Source organism: Ornithorhynchus anatinus, chromosome 17 (assembly GCF_004115215.2).
Source record: "Ornithorhynchus anatinus isolate Pmale09 chromosome 17, mOrnAna1.pri.v4, whole genome shotgun sequence".
Lineage (NCBI taxonomy): Eukaryota > Metazoa > Chordata > Mammalia > Monotremata > Ornithorhynchidae > Ornithorhynchus > Ornithorhynchus anatinus.
This window is the reverse complement of record NC_041744.1, coordinates 30,055,492-30,079,148: the sequence shown is the minus strand read 5'-3', so window position 1 is coordinate 30,079,148 and position 23,657 is coordinate 30,055,492. Positions and strand designations below refer to the sequence as shown.

The following is a 23,657-nucleotide window of genomic DNA, read 5'->3' as shown; positions in this document are numbered from 1 at the left end:
AGGGCTTACTACTAATAATAGTGGCATTTATTAAGAGTTTACTGTGTGCAAAGCACTGTTCTAAGTGCAGAGGAGGATAGAAAGTGATCAGGTTGTCCCACGTGGGGCTCACAGTCTTAATCCCCATTTTACAGATGGGGTAACAGACACAGAGCAGTTAAATAACTTGCCCAAAGTCACACAGCTGACAAGTGGCTGAGTTGGGATTTGAACCCATGACCTCTCACTCCCAAGCCCATGCTCTTTCCACTGAGCTACACTGCTTCTCTACTGTTCTAAACCCTAACAAATTATCCCAGTCCCTGTCCCACATGGAGCTCATAGTCTTAATCCCCATTTTACAGATGAGGTAACTAAGGCACAGAGAAGTAACTTGCCCCACACAGCAGACCAGTGGTGCAGAGGGTTTAGAACCCAAGCCCTTCTGGTTCCCAGGCCCGTGCTCTATCCACTAGGCCACACCCTGAAATGCAACTTTGTCTTATTAAGTAGTTCAGAAAAGGTGGGTGTAAGGTGTAACTGCTTTTAAAAAGTGATTGGGAATCTAATTAATCCCAATGTTATATATTCCCAACTATATATATGTTCCTAGATGGAAAGACTTCCACTAGCATGGATAGAATGCTTGTCTGCAGCAGTTCACCTCTGATCAACTTTACACCAACAAATATCCAAAATAAGAGTTATATAGATGAGAGAGTGGGAAATAGAGAGTAAGAGAAGAGAAGAGAGTGCTAGAGAATGCCTATGCATTCATTGTTCCTGCATTCTGGCTGGGAAAGTTTCAGTGAAGGGCTGCAAAGATTAAGACACCCCCACAGATCCCTCCTCACATAAATCAGTCAATCATTTATTGAGCACATACTCTTTGCAGAGGAGTGTACTAAGCACTTGGGAGAGTACTATACAATAGAGTTAGTAGATACGTTCTCTGGCCTCAAGGACCTTACAATCTAGAAAGACAGATATTAAAATAAATTACAGATGTATAGATGGGCGCCTTGGGGGTGAGGGTGGGGTGAATAAGGGGTATAAATCCAAGTGCAAGGCAATGTAGAAAGGGGAGGAAGTCAGGAAAATCAGGGCTTAATCGGGGATATTCCACTGCTACATTTGTTGTTTGCCACTTTCCATTTTTCTTTTTTTTTTTCCCATCGTCCTAACCTCTCTTCCCTAGAAGGCCATTCCCAATTGGGAAAGAAGAACAAAAAGTGATCTCCCAACAGTGATCTCCCAGCAGTTCTAAGACCTGCCATTCATTTGAGGCTGTGCTTCACTGAGTCTCTGTTACTAACATATATATGTAATTTTTGCCCTATTTAGAGGCTCATGAACTAACAACAGGCTCTCAACATTTTTCCTCACAAGTCCCATCCAACCAAGTCTTGCTACAAGGAACATGGCTCAATGCTGGTAAACCTACAGCAGTCCAGAGCCTTTGGGTGCATTTGATGGTAAGTAGAGTGAGTAGATGATGCTCACGAAAGAACACAGATGATAATAACCTCACCCAATGAAGTTAAAGGAATGATAAGATGAGTATGGAACCTAATTGGACTTAGGTATTTTAGTGACCCTAAGTCTGAGAAGCTGAATACTGAAAATGACTTGAAGTGGTAGATAAATTAGGATGATAAAGATGGAAGAATTAATAAAGCACACTGAAGAAGTACTATTCAGGAAACAATCCTTTTGATGTAAATTCTTCATGCTTTGTTGGAAAAGGAACCCACTTAACAACCACTCATTTTTTAGGCTATTTATATACAGTTTTAAATCAGCACATCCTCTTAATAACACAATGAAATACGCTAATGATGTGATCTAGGTTACTAGATCAACTCAAGAGGTCGTCCTTCAAGAAGGGGACTTTCTAATCTAATGCTTCCTATAATAAGCAAGGACTGTTGAGATAGGCAATCCAGGACATTCTTACCCACAATTTAATTAGAAGATTTCCACTATGTGTAAACAAATACAGTTATAAAACTGAAAAAAGCATCAAGAACTGCATACCATCAAGATTTTTTTCTTCAACAACCACATTGTATCAAATTGCCAGCCAAAGTTTTTCCACACGCTTACTGTTTATGATCAAATAGCACTTTCAATCAGAATACAAATTTGCAAAAGTAATCAACTCTTTCCAGAGCTTTGCCATTTTTCTTGTAATTAACGAGAGCCTCTGGAAACATTTTGATCATTTGAAATGAAATCCAACAACCTTTGGAGACAATACCCCAGATATAAAACTACAGATTATACATTTTCTTCTGCCTTTTACCTTTTTTTCTGAGAAAAAAATATCAGCAAATATAGGGGAAGCTTACTTAAGTCAGATCCACAGGCTAGAGAAGCAGTGTTGCCTAGTGATAGAGCAAGGGCTTGGGAGTCAGAAGGACCTGGGTTCTAATCCCAGCTCCAGCCTATGACTGCTATGTGACCTTGGGCAAATGACTTGACTTTTCTGAGCCTCAGTTCCCTCATCTGTAAAATGGGGATTAAGACTGTGAGTCTCATGTGGGACATGGAGTTTGTCCAACCTGATTAGTTTGTATCTACCCCAGCCTTTAGAACAGTGCTTAACACATAGTAAGTGCTTAACAAATATTATTAATATTATTATACCATGAGTGAGGCATGTCCTCAAAGAGGCACCTGTGGACTGGTGTCATGTGAATGTCTTAGGACTTGTTTTTAGGAGCCTTCTGGAATCCCTATCCAGCCTATCACCATGGGAGCAGGAGCACCAAAATCAATCAGTCAGAACACTATACTAAGCACTTGGGGAGAGTACAATATAAAAGAGTCAACAGACACTTTCCCTGAACACACTGAGTTCACAGTTTACAGAAGGGGTAGTAGAGTTACTTGATGCAGGACTCGGGCAGCATATATGTGCCCTAAACTTTCAAGTAAATTGGAAGTTCTTCTAGGAATCGGGGGACCCAAAATGCTTCTGCCAGTACCCCCAGCTTCCACAGAAGCAACACAGCCTTGGCAGATATTAGCAGTGCAGGTGTCTGGTGTTCTCACAGCTCTGTGGATGCAGGAGACAGGGATCATGACTATAGACTCTATTGTATTCTCCCAAGAGCTTTAGTACAGTGCTCTGCACATAGTAAACATTGAATAAATCCCACTGACGGATTGATTGTGAGGGCTGGGATGGTAGTGGGATGGGATCCTGATTCCTGGAGCCCTCTGTTAAAGGGGCTTTCACAGTCAGTAAACACATACCTATAAGGTCATCTTTTACCCCAAGAAGCCAAAAATAAAGAAAATTAAAGAAATCCAAGTACAAATCTGCCCTTCAACCAAAAAATGAAAAGCTGTCAACTGCCTAAGTTTTGTATTACTTAACAGTTTAGACAAGTGCAAACTCCTGTCAAAAATCAAGCTGTTGGAATTTCCTGAAGGAAATTTTTAACCGGCAGTAACGTTAATTATCCAGATTCTCATGTCATATGATTAGGCAATTACTTGCTTTGGATTCCAACAGTGAGAAAATTACAAACTATTGATATTCTATAATGTGAAAAAGTAACTAAAGCTGCTCAGATCTCTATTGTTTTAGGTTCTTCAAATTAAAGGAATACCAATATGAATATCTTCTTCATTTTTCTCCCAACCCCAAAAAGTTAAAGCACAAGGGAATAGATGTTACATAACAAGTCTTGAAAATGGATTTGATCTTAGATAACATGATTGGACACTCTTAGGTCAAATCTAGATTTATCTCTATTTTTTCTCATGTAACTTTTCCAAATTCATCCTAATCTTTAATTTCCTCTACTTTCTTCTCTAGGGTATAAATTGATGCCAAGAACTCAACACTAATCGGAGACCCTTAATCATAAACCAATATGTATCTTGGACACCAGAAAGTAACTTCTGGTACAAATAAAGGTTTAACATTTGTTAATAAATCATGAGATTAAAAACTGATGTTACATGATGATTAAATACTATTTTGATAGTATAGTGTCCTCTCAACTGAAACACAATGGGAACATGTAGATTTTAATAGTGTGATAGCATATTTTTCTAGTCCTATCAAGTCACAGAAATCAGAGTATAAAAAAGTTGTTTTCAGCTCTTGACCAATAGATTTTACCACTCAAAGGCAGAAAAAAAAAAGATTTTAGAGAGTGAGAGTAGGGAGAGTACAGGTAAACCTGATTGCTTAGCCATGGAAAATTCAGACTCAATAGAAAATAAGGTTTCTCTACACCATCCAGGAAGCATACTGCAATGAGGGATCATTCCTGGACAATCTTAAATAAATATTCTAATCCTTCCATTCATGAGGGGAAGGCTGGGGTTGGGGGAATGAAGGGACTGGCAGGATTTTCTGCTAACATTTCTTGTAGTGAAGCTTTTAACACCTCTAGCAACAGATTATTTATAATGATAAACACTTACAATGTGTCACACTGTGCTAAATGTTGGGATAGATACAAGATAATCAGCTCAGACACAATCCTTGTCCCAGCAGGGCTCACACTCAACAGGGAAGAGATAACAGGTATTTTAAACCCATTTTAATGATGAGGGAGCTGAGGCACAGGGATTAAGTGATTTGCCCAAGGTCATCCATCAGGCTAATGGAGAAGCTGGCACTAGAATCTGAGTCTCCAGATTCCCTAGCCCCCGCGCTCCACTTAATACAGTGCTATGTACACAGTAAATGCTCAATAAATACCACAAACTGATTTCCAGACAAAGATATATTAAACTATATGAAAACCATTTGTGACAATTGCAAAAAAGCATGGACTGGCCTTGCCTGACGGAATTTGATTTGGGATTTAGCGAACTAATCATTATCATTATTTCCTCAAGTCAGACATGTACAGTTTTCTTAGAAAGATCTAATTTCTTTGCATTAGTATCAGGCCTAGTCCCAGATCAAAAAGCATCCCTGGACCATGATCCCTGTTTCCCCTCTAAAGTATGCTGTGAAATTGGGCAAAAAAAATCAATTAACTTCACTTGAACCTCCATTTTACCTATGTAAAATAGGGATCATAATATCTAATCTCTTCCATTAGAAATTTATTAACAGTTGATTTTTAGTCCTAGTGAAAGAATTAATGATCTAGTCTATTGCTATCTTATTTTAATACTATTTTATCCCTAGTGAAATAAATATTTTTAGGGTTCTAAAATGGTTAAAAAGATTTGACTTCCCTCAAAATTCTAAAGAGTTGACCTATTTTATTAACTCAATACCAAATAACAGCTAGTTGTCATCCTCCCATTATTTATTTTACAGAACTGTATTTCTAGGATTTAAATAGTTCTTGCTGTATTTAGGGAAGAAATGCTATATATGAGAAAGATCAGTTGATATAACTGAATGTACATAAAGTGATAAACAGTAATGAAACGAAGTCAGTATGAAGGAGATCCAAATTTGAGACAAGTAACAGCCATGGAAAATGTAGACTTCCCAAAAGGAAAATATTTAGAGATTTTGATGAAGTCCTTATTCTAGTTTTCAGCTGTGATGTAAAACTATATCTTATCTAAAGCATACTGATAGCAATGCATCCAACAGTGGTATCTCTAAGAATTTGTGTTGGCTTTTCTCACAGCTTTTGATGTGTCATACATGAGTAAAGAAATGAAAACCACATGAAAGGCATAAATTATTAGTAGTACATGAGAATATGCCTTCTCAAAATAACATCTGGAAATATTCCATGGGCTTTGTATCATCTATCATTGTGGGTGATGGGACCCACAATATAAGATAAATGCATTTTTTCTTCAGATAAGGATCTGAAACAGTACACATAAATATCTGGCGTAGAAATCAAGGAAGTACCCTAATGAAGCCTGTGGTATTGTGGGTCCTTTCAATCTAGTGAGTATGAAAGAATACTGTCAAAGATTCGGGACCTGCTCCAGGAGTTTAAAGGTAAAGTTTCATCTCGGTGGCCTGCATATAGCTACAGGGTGCAGACCTAATGCTAAGCACCAACCAAAGATAGCAGTTTGACTTGAATAGACAAACATGCAGATGATATGCACCCTGACACCCTCTTTGGAACATTGGTGACAGCTTGTTCACTGAACTGACGCTCAGAACATTTCATCCATGTTCCCAGTCCTGTTCCTCTACTTCTCTTTCACCTGGGATCAGTTTAGGGAAGCTGGGTGGCAAAGTGAGGAGTATAGTTCAGGACCATCAAAACTCCCTCCTAACCGCCAGGAAGCAGCTGTCAATCATGTAACTTCAAAGACCAATCAAGAGGCCTCATGCATGGGAAGAAATTCCCTGGCAAATGCGTTCTGCCTCCATGAATGAAACTGAATGTTTTACAGCTTTGCTTTGTCGGATGTTGAAACTATGACAAATGATACTTATTCCCAAATCCTTTTCTAGACCGCTAATGTTTGCATCCATAAGACACCTGCAGAGTCTTTCAGTTTGTTTTTTGTTTTTTTGTCTGTTTGTTCATAATGATATGCAGTTTACCTTTTTCAGGGTAGTCACTAGGTGAGTCTAAAGAAAAAAATATACATGATATACCTGGGATGGAAGAAAGGAACCTGTTTGCTGATTTCTGTGAGTTCTGAATAAATCATTGCAGGGCCCTGGCATACTGCTGCTTGAAGGACGGTCACCAAAGGAAATTTGTGGACAGAGCAGTGGGATAAGGGGCTGGAAGACAGAAAATATCTCCTGCCACTTTTCCACAGCTCATTAGTGCAGCAGAGGAAAAGAAGGCCTGGGTTTGTCACAGGAAACCGCTATAGGACAGAAGAGTTTGCCACAGACCAGTCAATCCCAGCAGTACAATGGGAAAGGAGAACCACTTTGGGGGTAGGCTGGGATTAGTAGCAAAGGACACATTTAGCAGCTGTGCTATTCACAGGTCCTGTCACACTTGTGACCTGTGCCCCCATGTCTGCCAATGAATGCTCTGGGGTAAGTGTTGCTGTACCACTGAACTTGGTATCACAAAATATGGCAGTGATTCGTATACTCCTCCCCCATGTCTGCACAGAGCTTTCTCCTGCTCCAACACTTGTAACTCTGTTTGTGGGCCTCTGTACTGTGATCAACCCCCTGAATGTGAACACCCATGTGATCAGGTCAGAAGTTGTACACCTTCCTCACTGCACCAGTCCCTATAGTAGGCAGTGCAATGATAAGAACATAAAGGGAAATTTGGCAACCAATCAGATGCTTCTCCTAGCAACCTCTCAAGTTGTAGGTTTAGATTATGGGAGAATGAATCCCTTCTTTCTTATCCTTGGCCCTTCAGAAGTGTAAGGGATATTTTTCTATTATTTGGTAAGTACTTATTATGGGCCAGGCACTTTACTGAAGAACTGGCATAGATAAAAGATAATCAGGTTGGACACAGTCCATGTCCCACATGGGGCTCACATTTTTCAGATGAGGTAACTGAGGTAAAGAGAAGTTAAGTGACTTTCCCAAAGTCACACAGCAGAGAAGTGGTGGAGCTGGGATTCACTTTTCTGTTTGGGTAAATGGGATCTCAAGCTGCTTTCTGCCTTAAACCTTCCTCTTACTCCAAATGTCCCAAATGGAAAATGATTGTGTTTTCCAAAGAGAGCAAATTTTAAATATATTTATTGCTGTCCTTCCTCTTCTAAAAGTTAAATAGTACAATCCTCCATTAGCTTATAACCATGTGTCCCAGAGGATCTCAGTCCCAACTACTTTGCAGGCTCCATGATCTTCACTCAGGTGGTCTATATTTCACTAGTTCTTATGTTCCCCCAGCATCTACATTTCCTTCATACTGTTTATCCCATCAACATCACTGTGGGGGTAGACTTCAGTAGGCATATTGGGTCTATTTGTACATAGTAGGAAAAGGGAGACGAACAGAAAAAAAGTGTACATAAAGTACTGAAAGGTTATGACATTTACCTTGTTAAAATTTTTATTGTTTGAGCCCTGGTTCAGGGGTCTATTCAAACCACTTAACTGTGCAGAAGAAAATGAGAGCTTTGAGACCAATGAAAATAGTATCTGAAAAGACCCAGCAATCATTTGAAAATAAATCATTTCAAGCTGAAATCTATATGCTTAGTGATCCAAGGCATACAGCTGGAGCTTCGCCGACATTTTATTGACCTGAATGAAATTTACTCATTTCCCTATTCACCAAGTTCCAGCACAGGTACTCGACCCTCATTTCTGCACTTGAAAAAATGAAGACAAATTTGAATTAGATTTTGCTTCATATTTAAGAGTTTTACAGACAGTATTACATCCTGTCCTGCCTACAAGGCTGAATACAACCAAGGGACCATTAATTTCCATGAGTTTGTTATAATGCATTTGTCCACGTATTTTTAGTTGTAATTTGAAATATAAAAATAGACAGTACAGTCATGGTCTGGGCAGGGAGGTGACAGCCAAAAAGTTACTACTCCAACATGTTCTGCAAGAATGTAGTACTGAAGGTTTGTTGAAGATGTGAGGAGAATGTGAAGATGATCCTGCCATCAGATCCAAATGGTTTGCATCCTTAGATCTTTGGGATTTGACATAAACAAAGACTACTTCCATACAGTATCCTCATGTTATATTTGGATAGAATACTGCTACAAATTAAGGAGCAATATTCTGACCACACACATCTCTCTAGATAAAGCAAAGAGAGGATCCAATGAAATGGTTCTGCACATGCACGAGGTATGCATCAAGCTGGGTGTGTATTCCTTAACATGGGATTCATCAAGAATTCAACTCCTATATGGGGGCAGGATTAAGACCCCCTACACTCACTCTATGAACTTGTTCCCCTTTAGTTCCACCAGAATCCTATGCCCACCAGGGAATGGAAGGGGAGAATATCTCAGGACCGGAGAAAGGGCTGTGCAACTGCAAGCTTCCCATCTGATACAACAAGGTCTAATCTGTTCCCCTGCTCTTGCCACATAGACAAACTCTATAGCCCTAAAACTCTCTGCATTAATCTGGCTCTATTCCTGCATAGGAATGAATGTGCTGCAAATATATAAGCAAACTTCCTTTGATAACATATACAAAGCTAAAGATATGTGTGCTCACAAATCAGTATTCGGGGAAGGACATCAGCAAAACTATCAGAGTGGGTAACAGCAGATAGAGAGAGAAGAGAGTCAACCAGAGTTCCCTCTCCCAAATTTAAAAGACTCAGTCCAACTTAATGATCTATTTTCATTCCCAGAAGGCTCTAGGAAAGTAGATTCCTAGTATCTTGGAAAATTATGTCTCAAGGAACAGACGCTGCAAAACTAAATTTCCTATTTCCCCTTCAGTCCCTTAGCCTCAGTTCCACTTCCAATAAGGCCCGAATAATCTCACAACCAATATCTACCAGCAAGTAATGATCCCAGGAATCATAATATTATACAGTGCCACTGAGGAAATTTTAGTGTGAGATAAGGAACAAAAATTATGTAAAAAAGACCTTATTTTGCTATCACTATCAAGGTGTGCATTGAGAATATTTAAGAGTCAAAATACCATTCTAGAGTCTAAGGGGAATTTCTGAAGACAAGTATCCAAGTTTCAAGGAAATTACAGTCCTAAGCTTCTTGATTTTGGCATCTTGACCAAAAATATGCTTTTGGAAAAGGAATGGGGTCCATAAAAAAAACCAAACTTTAATTTATACACAGACTTGAACCTTTTTCAAAAACAAATGATGTAAGATCCCCATCCTGGCATATATCTAGTCATATGAGTCCACTGGACAGTGCCACTTAATACTGCTTTCTTCTTAAATTGGTATATATTGTATATATTTTTATTACCCTATTTATTTTGTTAATGAGGTGTACATCCCCTTAATTCTATTTATTGCGATTAAGTTGTCTTGTTTTTGTCCATCTGTCTCTCCCGATTAGACTGTAAGCCCGTCATTGGGCAGGGATTGTCTCTATCTGTTGCCGAATTGCACATTCCAGGTGCTTAGTACAGTGATCTGCACATAGTTAAGTGCTCAATAAATACTATTGAATGAATAGTACCAATTTTTTTTTGACAATAATTATACAAAAATATGCGTCGACTCTTAAAAGATTACTGGTCAAGTTCTCATCCAATGGATCACTAGAGTATTTGATGAAACTATGATCTATTATGTTTTAACTCTAGGCTTCTAAATGATCATCATTCAACCACACTCTAGTCACAAATCTAGATTACAGGATATCATATTTTGAATTTTTTGTTTTCTTCTTAAAAGACTTGATGTCATCCAACTTTGAGATTTGGCAGGTAAAGGAAAACAAATCTGAATAAAAATCCCAGAAATGCAATCTTAAAGAATAATTTTTTTTAGATGAGTGCTTTCTTCAGTAATGACCCTTTCTGATTGCTAGATTGCTGAAGCCAAGAATACACTTAGAGGAAGCAGTCATGCTGCAATCACAGAAGTGGGCAGTTACCCAAATTAGGGTAATTTCGGCTGTTTTACAACTGTGCTTTTAGAGATGGATGTAATCGATTCATATCTTGACGTGGTTGGAGGAAGTGTCTGCGTCTATATTGGGTAATTTATTTTTGAAAGGCTATTTTGGCCAGAGAGATCCATTTTGACCCACATTTGCTTGTAGCAAAACTAAGTTTCCAGCATGATACCTCCAAGTTAGTGCAGTGTGAACAGAGAAAACGAATTCCAAGACATACATCTCTAGTCCCATCCATCAGATGGTACTGGTCACTGAAACCGGTATTTCCAGAAGAGATACAGTGAGGATGATTCAGGACATGAAATATGTGGGAGGAGCTGAGCTAAAAGTTCCTTAACCTAGCAAGGTCAAGTGGCTCCTGAGATCCAGGATCTTAAACTAGCTCCTTTTATATGTCAAAGTTTACCGAACAAGTTATATTATTGGGATGCAGAATTTGGAAAGACAAAGGGAGAGAAGAGGAAATATTTGAGATTTGAATTCAGTACTGTGTGCAGAAAAAGTGACATTAGCAGTAGTAACATCACAGTACTGAATTCAAATTTCAAATACAATGAATGCTACTTTTATAGGTTCTGTAAGAATTGATTAAGCCCTTACTAATTGCAAACATTGTGCCAAGCACTAGAATAGGTACAGGATAATCTGAGTGGACACAGTCCCTGTCCCACACAGGCCTCACCAATCTAAGAGGGAGGTAAGAAAGGGTGTGAGGGTGGGGGAGAGGGAGGGAAGGAGAGAGAAAGAGGGAGAGGGAGAACAGGTATTTTGTCACACAGGAAATTATGGCAGAGCTGGGACTAGAATCCTATTCTCACTCCCATTTCCAGACTCTTTCCAAAAATCAAAGATAGACAAAGGTAGCCTTTAGAGACCATTTTATTTACTGGATAAATTAGCATAAGTGGGCTTCTATTATTTAAGATTTAAACTGAAGTCATATCATCATCATTCAGTAAGCACTTAGTACAGTGCTCTGCCACACAGTAAACACTCAATAAATACCTTTGTTTAATTCAGTTATGTTGAAGCCAAAATATAATTGCAAATTTGGTCTCTTTCCAAACTTCTAATAGCAAATGTGAATATGGGTGAATATACATACATAGAGTGAGACCAAAAGATTTCATATGAGAATGTGAGCATGGTGAAATTCACCTCTACAATCCCAAACAGGGTGATATTTTTCATATTAACCCTGTTTTACTGAGGCAAGAAGCACTACACAGAACATTTACCCACAACCACAGAGTATCTCCATTCATACCATGTTCAAATCAGAGATGGAACAGATTGTGGAAAGGGGTACGCTTAGATTTTCTTAAGGGAAATAAATATGGTAAGCAATTTGCTAACTAAATTACAACCAGAGGAGGTAATCCCCTCATGAAGAAATTAGTCGAGTTAAGAATTACTTAGTTTACTTGAGCAAGTACTAAATTTCTAAAGATTCCACACACTATATACTTGTCTCATGGTACACAACACAATTTTAAATACTGGGTACTTTCAGAATCAATTCCTGAGTTTAATATTTTACATCCAGGTGGGATTTAGTCAAACAGATTTTTGGAGTACTAAAATAGCACTTCAAAGCAATCACATCTGTATTCCAATCTGTAAAAAATACTTTCATTATGTTTATTATAAAAATATAAATGTTTCCACTACAAATCATTTTACATTAGTAAGAGGCCATCTACAATTGCACAACATATAAACTAAAGGAGTAAGCTTTGAAAATACAAGTTAAAAGAAGTACATATGCCAATTGAATCACATCTATACACTGCTTATTGAATGCTAAGTACAGCACAAACTATGTTATGTTAACAGAAATAAATAATATATGTAAATTATATTTAAGATACAAAACAGATAATATGGTACATAATTTTGTGATTTGTTGTGGATTCATGTTTGCTGAAAATCAATGCAGGTCCTGTACAAGGAGATGGCCACAAGCATTCTAGTACCTCTACTCCACAGTTAAAATATCGTACATTGTTATGCTTACATATGTACAGGGGAAGAATTGTGTAGAGTAATTTCATGAGGCCACTTATAAATAACATCTAGAGAGGGAGAGGAAGATAGTGTAAACAAGCCCTATTTGCAACTAAAAACAAAATTGAATCAATTGATCCTTTACCCTTCCATGATTCAATGAAATGGGTGTTTTCCCTGAATGAGATCCATACAGTATCTGAGAAGAGAAAAGGCAATATTCCTACAGAATATGCAGTTTAGCAACCTGACCTCTAACCTTGAAATAATGAATTCTTCCTCTTTAAAAGCAATATAATGCTTTTTTCCTCTTAAGAGACTTATAAGCAGTTGAGAAGAATCTTGACATCCTATTATCTTGAAAAAACTTGCTTTAGTCATATATATTGAGCATAGGATTTTGATATGTCCACTTGATTCCTAGCAACACTACATGATGCTGTTAATCTTAAATCCGAAGGGATGAATTAAACTCACTAGATGTGACACATATCAGAAGTTGTGACTTTTCGTCAGTGAGGTTTCATTTCACATGCAAAAATGCTGAACAGGATAATGATTTTCTTCCTGTTGATGTTTAAGTGCTTCCTTTCCCCCTGACATTTGCAATATTTCAGGTTTAGAAAGGTTAGAATAAATGCAAATAAAGGAAAATGATCTTTCAAAATCCATTAGTGGCTAGTTTTCTATCAAGCGCATTTTATCAGATATTTCTGAGCATGCTCACAAGCAAGATGAGCTGATCTGTATCCTTAGGAAAGTGAGAACTCACTTCCCTTATATTTTGAAATATCTAAGTGTTATAAAGTAGTTTGGAAAGGGATTCATAAAAGAAAGGTGAAGGGGTTGTCTCAGGGCTGTGGCCTAATTTATACGTTACATTTCAGTTACTTTGAAAAAAGCCGCTGTACTACATGCTGGGGAACCCCTCAAGATGATACTGATGTCTTATTAACATTCACCACACAACCCCCATAAGAGTATGTAACCAACTTCTTTAAATGCATTAATTTCTACAGATCAGTAAACTGAAGCCCCAGACATTGAGTGAGAGGAATCCAATGCATTTAGGAAGTCACCAGTAGTAGCTATATGATACTTTGGATTAACCAGGCGCAACTTGAGTTGTGGCAATGGGTAGAAAATATTTGATAGCATGATTTGGCCCATTTAGACTTAGAATCCGAGTGCAATGACCCTTGTTATGAACAGAGAATTGCAGGGCTGACAGTGGATTCATCCTATATAGCAAAAGGGAAGAGTGTTCCATCACCTACACTGGTATAGATATTGGCACTATGGACCCACAGCCAATGAGCAAAAGGGGTGGGCATTTCCATCGATCTGGAGATTGGGAAATATTTGAGCAGGTCTGCTGTGCCACTAAGAAGAGAGTTTAAATACCTATAAACTAGGGTATTATGCTAGGTGAGTAGCCTAACATGACTTTACTATGAAACAGAGACATCAGATATTTAGGAGAGTTCACGGTGAGAGCTTGTTTAACATATGACCTGTGGAAGGGTTTTCCCGCTTTGGATACAGAGTTATGCATATGTGTATATATGACTAGAAAGGGTGTCATGACTGTTTAACAAATATAGAAAGTAAGTTAATCATGGATTCCTACTGCTGACACTGTAAGGCAGTATTGGCAGTAACAAATCCAAATGAAAACCAAGCATAAATATAAAACAACAAGAAAAATATCAAGGAAATAAATATGTATTTCTCACCCCCAAAAAAATGTAGACTTTTTTTTTTACAAAAGCTTACTTAGAAAAGTAAACAAGATGCCAAAAACACTCATTTGTGAACTAATACTTGAAATCACTACAATGTTTATTTCTGTATACTCTCTGACGGTTGAAGGAGAATATTACAATGACAGGATTGTAAATATGGCCAGATAGGTTGAGGTATAAATTCCTCCATTTTGCTTGTTTTTAAAGAAACAAAATACCTTTTACAGATCTCTTCTGTGTATAAAAATACTGTGTCTTTTATTTTCTTTTTTGGCTGCTATTGCTCAAACCCAGCCTCTATGTCCACTTCGTTTTGTTTCCTTGTAAGTCAGTCAATCATTATTGTTCCAATGGCTCTATGTTACATTTTCTCCTTTTGCTTTGAAAAATCTTCCTTTTTCCCCCAGCTGTAGAATCATTCATTTACTCTAAGGAGAAAAGTGCCCACCCTTTAAGACTAAAATATAGAGGAAAAAAAAGACTTCTTCACTCCCATTTTTAAGGCATTTGTACTCATATTTGAGTGTTTTAGTGGGTGTGGAATTTCCACCACTGTCCCCATCACTGTCATCCACCCTCCTCCCTACATCTGGTAGATTCTCAGTCATCCTGGCATCCTCCTCGTCCTGACCAACTGGACCATCCAGTTATACAGGAACCGGACCATTCTTTGTATGTGTTTCTAGGGCTTTAAGACTGCTGATAATCTTCTTCTGTGGCCCAACAATAGTGACACCAACTTTCTTCATATCCCTGCAAGAGAAGAAACAGATCTGGTGAGAGGTAAATTCCCCCAGGCTCTATATTGCCTGAAGGGTGGTAGCCTGCATTAGAATGAGAAATGCTTATTCTGCTGCCTGATTTTGACCCATAAATCTATGTTTTTTCACAGTGAATACCAAAGTGATTTGCTTCTGGTTCCCTCCCTGTGTAGCCTGGTCTTTCTCTGGATACCCTATGTTCACCTGTTGAAGCGGAGGCATACCTGAGTCCGAGGTATCCCACATATATTTTGTTTCCTCCAATTTCTCCCCAAACTTCCCCAGAGATGAAGTCAACTCTTGTCAGGGTGGGAGCTAGGCCTGACAGGTGGTAATTAAAAAATGCATATGTTGGGTCATTTTCCTATTCATTCTGAGCCTACGCTGCTTCTTTACAAATGCAACGTGCAGTCTGAATGATTTGCAGTAGTAGTTTAGGTGACCTGCCTTGACGCTGAACAACAAGCAGCCTTCTCCTTTCCTTACATAAGAGAGAATCTTACCAGATGTTGGTCCTTGGCTGGTTCTGCAGTCATAGATTGGATCAGTGCAAAAGCTGTGATTTTATGCAACTGACAGAATACTTTTCCAATCCAGAGAATTTCTTATTAAATGTTTTTAAAACTGTCCATCTTATATTTGTTTTAAAAACCAACACCAGAATAAGAACTGAGTAGCTACTGCCGCTTAGGTAGATAACCATCAAGCTGATAGGTTTCACAGGCAGTGAGAGATAAAGCATGTTTAGAGTTCCTAAAGTGGAACTTTAAAATTAAACTTTAATATTAAATATGGCAATACAGTTTGTTCTTACATATGAAGCATAAGCACTCAAAAAATAGTCTAAATCTTGTATCATTTTTCCATTTCTTCACCATTTCTTTACCCACTCCCACGAATCTCATATTCTCCTCCTGATTCAGTTTTCTTTTTCTCTCTCCCTCTTTCCCTTTTCTCTTTACACTGACTTCTCTGTAATTTTTATTAGTAGAATGAAGATGCAGACATAGCATCCTGCAACTGAATTTGGATAGTCTGATTTCTAGAAGAAAACTCCCTGACCTGGGAATGGAACAAAAGACCCTTACTCAAATAACACACACCACTCCTGCAGACATTTGTAAACAAACTTTTGGGAAATGGGAACAAACTTGAATAAGCAGGAAACAGACTCCTCAAAGAAAGAGGAAGTGGTGTTTTAACCACAATTCATCTTTTTCCAGTACTCAATTCATTGCATATGTGGCACAGAGAAACTGCAAAGTCAGGTAAGGAGCTTATTTTATGGCCCTTAGACACAAAACAATTCCTTAACCTATCCACTGGCAAGAACCCCAAGAGACTTAAATCCATAAGTATTTATTTAGCACCTATGCTCGAAAAACACAGACCGCACAGGGTGCAGGGATGCTGAACTAGGACCAGAGTTGTTATTAAAATGTTCTCTATCCCCACTGTAAAGTATTTGCTAGACAACACAGAAAAGGAAAGGAAGACCAGAAGTATGACTAGGATGGAGAAAAAACAGAATGGGACTATAGCAAGAGAATAATTTTCAACATGGGGACTGAATCTGAAAATTGCTGAAAATCTCAGGAAAGTCTGATTGATGCTGGTCTAACTTGTCTCAGTGGGTAGAATTACACCATGACAGCAATTCTACTTTCCATATTTTGTTTCAATTGAAGCTGTGCAGACACCAGTCAGGTAGAAAAGTCACAAAAACCACAACATTTCACTGGGTCCAGTGAACTGCTATTGAACAGAAATTAACCTACAATCACTTAATTATTTTTCTTGGCTGGACAGGTTCATTACTGTAAAATAGCTGTTAATTCTATTAGCATTGTTCTGCCCTAATCATATCAAGTATTCTTATATGATCCAAACCCAGTTTATTCTATCTCTTGTTTTGGACTTACCTTAGACAAAGTACAGAATCATATAACAGTGAACATTCCGATAACACTGAACTTTTATCTTTCAGTTCTCATAGTCAAGCCGTTGCTCTGATCACGTGACATCAAACCAGCCCCCCATAATTCATTGTCAAATACAATTGGCATTTGTAAAATAATTTTAATGTATTAATGTATTCTATATTTTTGTTTGATCAAAATTTCATAGTGTGTGTGTAGCCTTTTCCAGTGCCTTGTCTGATTTTGCTTTTGCTTTATGTGTGTATGCTTCCCTTTGATTGAAGTCCACTTGGGTGTGAGAGAGGTTGTCATTTTTATTAAGCTTTTTGGTAGCATGGAGTACACATGGTGAGGACATGATAAATTCAGCCTCTGAAGTAAATGCCATTTTAAGTTGGATGTTAATTCACTGTTACGTGCCAACATGGCATATTTAGGGCACTTAAAAATGTTAACTGCTGTTGATAAGGGAAAAAAATACAAAAAGAAAAGGTGTGTTTTTTAGTTTCCCTTATAGTTTGGTGGAAACAGAGGGCTCTGCCAGGAAGCCTAATGAAGGTGATTAGACTTTAACATCATGTTTAACGACATTACTTGAAAAAGTTAGGGTGGAGCCTATGCCAATGGGAGAGTGGGAAGGGATGAAAGACTGTGCACATCAATAAGAATTCTGCAAAGGAATTAGTAATTTCTGAATGGGTCAAAAGCTCAAATTTGCCTTTTCCATCTGCCACAATCTGGCTAGGAGAAAATAGATGTTTTCAGTTGCTAAATCTTTGGAATTGTTTAATTTAAAATGTGTGGCATTTTGACCCCTTTGCATTTTTAACAGTTTTTTTCTTGTTTTTTCCACATCTTAGGTTGTTAGTAAAAGCTTGGTTTTAAAATCTTCCTAGGAGTTTAAGAGACATTGTAAATTGTTGTTGGCATGTCGATTATGATGTAGGGCGAGTCAGATTAACATAGTAAGCGCTTAATAAATGCCATTACTATGAAGCAGCGTGGCTCAGTGGAAAGAGCACGGTTTGAGAGTCAGAAGTCATGGGTTCTAATCCCAGCTCCACCGCTTGTCAGCTGTGTGACTTTGGGCAAGTCACTTCACTTCTCTGGGCCTCAGTTACCTCATCTGTAAAATGGGGATTAAGACTCTGATCCCTACGTGGGACAACCTGATCACCTTGTATCCTCCCCAACGCTTAGAACAGTGCTTTGCATATAGTAAATGCTTAACAAATGCCATTATTATTATTATTTATTAAATACAAGGTAGGATAGAGAAGGAAGAATACATTAGCTCGAATCATTTATGGAAAGTTTAAAAATCATGAAATAAAACTCCAATTTGTTTTAATTTGGAGAGTAAGGGATGTCTAGCCAGAATCATTTTTTTCAATAGCAATTCCCCTCAGAGGCAGATTGAGGAGATGGAGGCAAGAAATTTTGATTGTGTTTAGAGATTCCTTTTCTGTTTATCACATTGTATTATTTTCTTTCCAGTTTAGTTGGCGTTAAATGGTTAAGTGAATGAGAACTACATTGAACCATATAGCAAAGCCCACCTCTGCAGAAAATTGTGTGTCAAATAAAATGAAATTCTTCTTTCACAAAGTAAGACTGGGTAAGTATACTTTCAATTATTTTTAATGGGATGAATCCTGTGGTGAGTACTAGGCACTGTGGATTTTATTTTTCCAGTGCTAAACCAGGGGAAGCTACTTCTTGGCACTCTCAAAGAAGTAATTAGGGTCATCCCTTTAAAGCATTTTGCTCCCATGGGGGTATTTTACACTCCTAGGACTCCCATCTGGGAAAGGCAGTTCCTGAATTATGAATCATTACTACCTCTCAAGATGCTGCCTACTCTACCAGCATGGTAATACACACTTGGTGTTTATTTTATGAGCTTTACTTGTGTTTAAACATTAGGGATGTTCTCTTTTGACATAATAATAATAATAGTTCTTGTTAAGTGCTTACTATATGCCGAGCACTGTCCTAAGTGCTGGAGTAGATACAAGTTAATCAGTTTGGACACAGTCCCTGTCCCACATGGGGCTCACATTCCTAATCCCCGTTTATAGATGAGTTAACCTAGGCACAGAGAAGTGAAGTGACTTGCCCAAGGTCACATGACAGAAAAGTGGCACAGTGGGATTAGAACCCAGGTCCTTCTATCTTCCAGGCCCCTGCTCCATCCATTCAGCCATGCTGCTTCCTCCCTCAGCCCCAGGCACCCTCGGCCCTACAGTGCCACCATCGGGCTGGACACTCCCTTGCCTTCCTCCCTTGGCCCAGGCACCAAGGGGCCACACTGGCCACTAATGCCAAATGCATCCAAGTATTGCATCCTTACAAATATTGCATCCAAGTTCTTTTTCATGAAATGATGACTCAAGAGGTTTAGTGACTAGTACAGTGCATCAATTTTAATTGCGTGGTGGTCTCCATAATACTCACATCAATTTTCAATGCTAAAATCAAGTGCTACTTTTTGTAGATTCATTTTTCCTCTGAAGGACTGCCTTATTTGAGTTTATGTTCTTTGCTTGTAAAACTTGTTACGAATCTAATCAACTTTTTATTTGAATCCATGATCTTATAATTCATGATATAGACACTAATCCTGATTTAATTTTACTGCAGTCAGCAAAGAAAGACAGTATGATCACTGGATCACCAGTGTGTCAAGACCTAAGCAATTAGTGGTATTTTTCCCAACTAAATTTGGTAGAAGAAATTCCATGTTATCATTGCATGTTTGGAAAAAAAAAACTTCAGCCAAAAATGCTAGAAATTGGTTTTGAACATTAAATAAATATGTTACAAAAAGTGGGTGGATGTTGAGGAAAGAACTGGAAAATTCAAGAACCTTAGTGAAAGCATGAGCAACTGTAAAATGCTTTCAACAGTTTGGAAATTTGGGGTTATAGGTGCTGTTGGGCATTTAGCAAAGAATTTAGTTCTGAAATTACTTGGTGCCTATTGTTTTCATAAGACAATTAAAATGTTTTTTAATGGTATTTGTTAAGCACTTACTATCTGCCAAGCACTGTATTAAGTGCTGGGGAAGATGTGAGATAAATGGACTGGACACAGTACTTGTCCCACATAGGGCTCACAGTCTTAATCCCTATTTTAGATGAGGTAACCGAGGCACAGAGAAGTTAAGTGAAGTCAAGGTGACACAGCAGGTTTTCTGACTCTCAGGACCATGCTCTTTCCACTAAGTCTCACTGCTTCTCTAAGGGGAGCAGGTGAAATACTCGTAGTTTGAGGGATCGTGAAACTAATCTATCGCCCTACCTTGTTTAGCTGGCAACATAGCGACACATTTAGTAACTATACTATTACCATTACCATCTTATATTGCAACAACTCCATTCTGCAGTGTTTTCAGTGTTCCTTAGAAATGATGCTCTTTTAATAATGATAAAAACCGTCTCTGAAAGGCAAGCCCCAGATTTTCATGGTGCCAGCTAATAGCAGTTACTTACTCAGTGGAAATTTTGGCTATTGTATCACATGAACTGTACTCCACGCCTGTAAAGATCTCCTTGCACTGTCCTGTCCGGATGCCATTGAGCCAGTCACCAGTCTTGCGGAAGGTGGTGATATCGATGCTGCTTTGGTCCAGAAGAAGATTGGATGGCCTGAAAGCAAAGGAAGCATTGAAAACTTGAATGCTGGAGTCAGCACAGAGTTGCATTGTGTCTAAACTTGACACCAGCATCAGCAGGAGCTTCCACACTCCATGTGGCTTTCCTGTTCATTTGTGGAATTTATCTGCCACGGAGGCCTCATCTGTTCAAGCTGGCAGCTTGGAAGAACACTATGTGATCATCTTGTTTAAGTGTTACAACCATTCAACTCCTGCCTGTGCTTTAAATCACTGAAGCATTGCCTATGCATGATATATACTCTTGCATTATAATTTAATTTGTTTAACCATTAGCAAAGATGGGGCCAATTTAGAATATATTTATGTGAGCTGAAAACACATCTTAAGAGAGTAGCGCTAGTGATAAATTCCTTTCTCCTTTCAAATTCAGCTCACACTGCTCATTTACAGATATTCCACACTATTATTATTGAAGGAGTTGCTTGAAAAGGGTAATTGAAAAGTCTATATTACACATATTGAATACAGGGTTTACTTTTAAAAGTCACAAATATCATTAAGCATACAAACGATTCCAAATATAATGACTCAGTGAATATAATTGGATGGAGAATCAGACTTTGGAATATGTCTTATAAATCTTTAGGTGTGTTTTATTTTCATAGCATGATCTGCATTACTAAATAATGGATTTTTTTAAACCTCAGTTTTTAACAAAGCTGACATCATAGTACAAGTTTTCAATTCACATTAAATATCCAAGATGTTAAAACATAATTTCTACTATTAATTACCAGTCTAAATTTACTAATATGAAAAAAGGTATGTGAATTCTTCTGATTCCAGAATTATAGCTATGCCATTTTTCTACGTTAAAAAAAAACACCAGAACATATCTACTTCCATTCGATGGGCAGGATCCCTAATAAATTATTGTTGTAGGGTATTTCAAGGCAGTCAGTCACTTTTCGTCATTTGTTTCTGTTTTAAGCCTTTACTTGCTGTCTCTGAATAAGGACAGAGTTCAGAACAACAGAAGCCAAGAAGCCCTGGTCTAGCTCACTTGACAACCCTGTTCACATTACTCAGCCCCTCTATTTTAAGATAATTAATAGTCCAAGGACTCCACCTTGGGTTCAACACCAGTAAAGGCTGCATTAACTGTTATCTCATTTCTTCTCCAGTATTTGGCCCGCATTAATATATTTCTTTGCTTGTTTAAATAGAGACTAAAGGAGAAAATGATACATATGGAGGGGGCCAAATGAAGATTATCTCAAACTGAATTTTATTCCCATTTGGAAAGCAATTTGTCTTTGTGTTATCTTGACCCCAATGCTCTCTGAGAGCAGAAAAGAGAGATTTTAGTGAGCTTCCCAAAAGCACAGTCAGTCAGAAGGTGTTTAGCACTTGGAATATTGACCTGAGATAAGCAACCCTAGGTTATTTTTAAAATTATTCTGTGAAATTGTGAAGTCCATGCTAGAGGGTGATGTTTTCTCCTTAACACCACTTCAGAGGATCGAAATGGTTCTCACCTTGGAAAATGTAAATAGGTAATTTCTTAAAACCAGAAAATGTCCCAAGATCTGTCTCTAGTAATTAGTAAATCCTGCCAATATCCTACAGGAGATCATTTGTAAGGTGTTCCAAGGGAATGAATTAAAGAGGATTAAAAAGGACTTTCTGGTAATCTAAAGCTGGCTAGGAAAGAATATTGGAAAAGCTATTAACTGGCCTTTCTAAGGCTCTTGAACATTGTGTTTTATGTGAATTTACTATGGTGCCTATGAATCTATTCTACATATGAACACATCTTCTGGAAAGTGGGTTTGTTCCAATCATAAAATTCTGGAGTTGTTAGGGATCTCAGGATAATCTGTCTCGACTGGCAGGTACAACTGCACTAGATTATCCCAGGTTAGCCTATCCCAGGATTTCCTTTTACCAGTGGAAAATGTGTTGGCCTCTAAATTGCAATTTAATCTTATTATTTCTATGAAGAACTAATACAAACAGATGGTTAGCTGCCTACAATAATACTTTATGTTCTTTAAAGCAGCTAAATCATCTTTCAGCTTTCTTTCCTTTAAACTAAATAAACCCACCTTCTCTGTCTCTTTAGTCAACTCTTGCTCTTCTCCAGACCCTCTTCACTTCAGATATTTCAATTTTATGTCTAATATATGCATGTGTGTGCTAAATAAATATTTAAAATATATGATTGGGTCTTGTTAGAAGTTTGTGGTTAGATGTAAGTTTTTTCTTTACCATTATTAATTTCATAAGGATTTCGGTTAACAATTTAACCATCTTACTTTACAGGACATTTTTGGTGCTTATTATAGAATGAGGATACATACTAATCTTCTGATTAGTAAAATTGTTTTGTTAATGTTTAATGATTTCCCTAAAACATGAGAGGTTTTGAACTTTTTTAATTTATAAAAATAAATTACCTTATTCTTCCTAAACAAAATTAGTTTGATTAAAAAAAAAGTATTCAAGTAGATCTCCTTAAAAGGTTTCCTTAGGTCCTTAAATTAGTTCAAATGTTTCCCTATTCCTTAAACAAGTTTTATCATGGCATGGTAAGAGGCGATTCAAAGTCTTATTTTCATCTACTGGTATTATGACTAATTTAGACATTTCAACTATCTGATTAAGGAAGAAGTTTTAGACGGAGAGTAGTTGAAGACCAAGAAGGTAAAAACCAGGGGTGACTAACAGACTGAGGAAGATATATGAGAGGGGGGGAAAAAACCTGCAGTTACATGAAGTAGAAATGAGTAGCAGTGCAGTGTTACATGCAAAGAATGTAAACCAAGCAGTTTGGAAACAGGTGAGGAAAGAATTTGGATAGAAGATGAAATGGAAGGTAGGAAAAAGCTTTTTATAAAAATCTATCAATATAGTTAAGATCAAAATTTGCATAATAATCATAGTGCCATACCTGTTCAATTGGAGAAAAGTGCCATTTGTGTTTCTAGCTTTTAGATATGAAGTCTAAAACTGCAGTACCTTTATTTAGAGTATTTATGAAGTGTGTTCAATAGTAAAAGTTTGAGGAAATGTTTTTCTCAATTTCATCTCACTGTGGGCAGGGAATGTGTCTGTTCTTATTATGTACTCTCTCAACTGCTTAATACAGAGC

The 23,657-nt window shown here is 37.7% G+C and overlaps 1 protein-coding gene across 2 annotated transcripts in view; it reads right to left on the bottom strand.

Annotated features, from left to right (window-relative positions):
- Positions 1 to 12,070: 12,070 nt before the first annotated feature.
- Positions 12,071 to 23,657, bottom strand: part of EPHA3 (EPH receptor A3) — a 248,480-nt gene continuing 236,893 nt past the window's right edge. For both annotated transcript variants that reach the window (XM_007666623.3, XM_029082426.1), the window contains exons 16-17: positions 20,379 to 20,534; positions 12,071 to 14,957 (exon numbers count right to left, since the gene is read on the bottom strand). In XM_007666623.3, the coding sequence (XP_007664813.1) occupies positions 14,852 to 14,957; positions 20,379 to 20,534 (262 nt within the window). In that variant the 3' untranslated portion in view covers positions 12,071 to 14,851. The remainder of the gene's footprint in view (positions 14,958 to 20,378; positions 20,535 to 23,657) is intronic.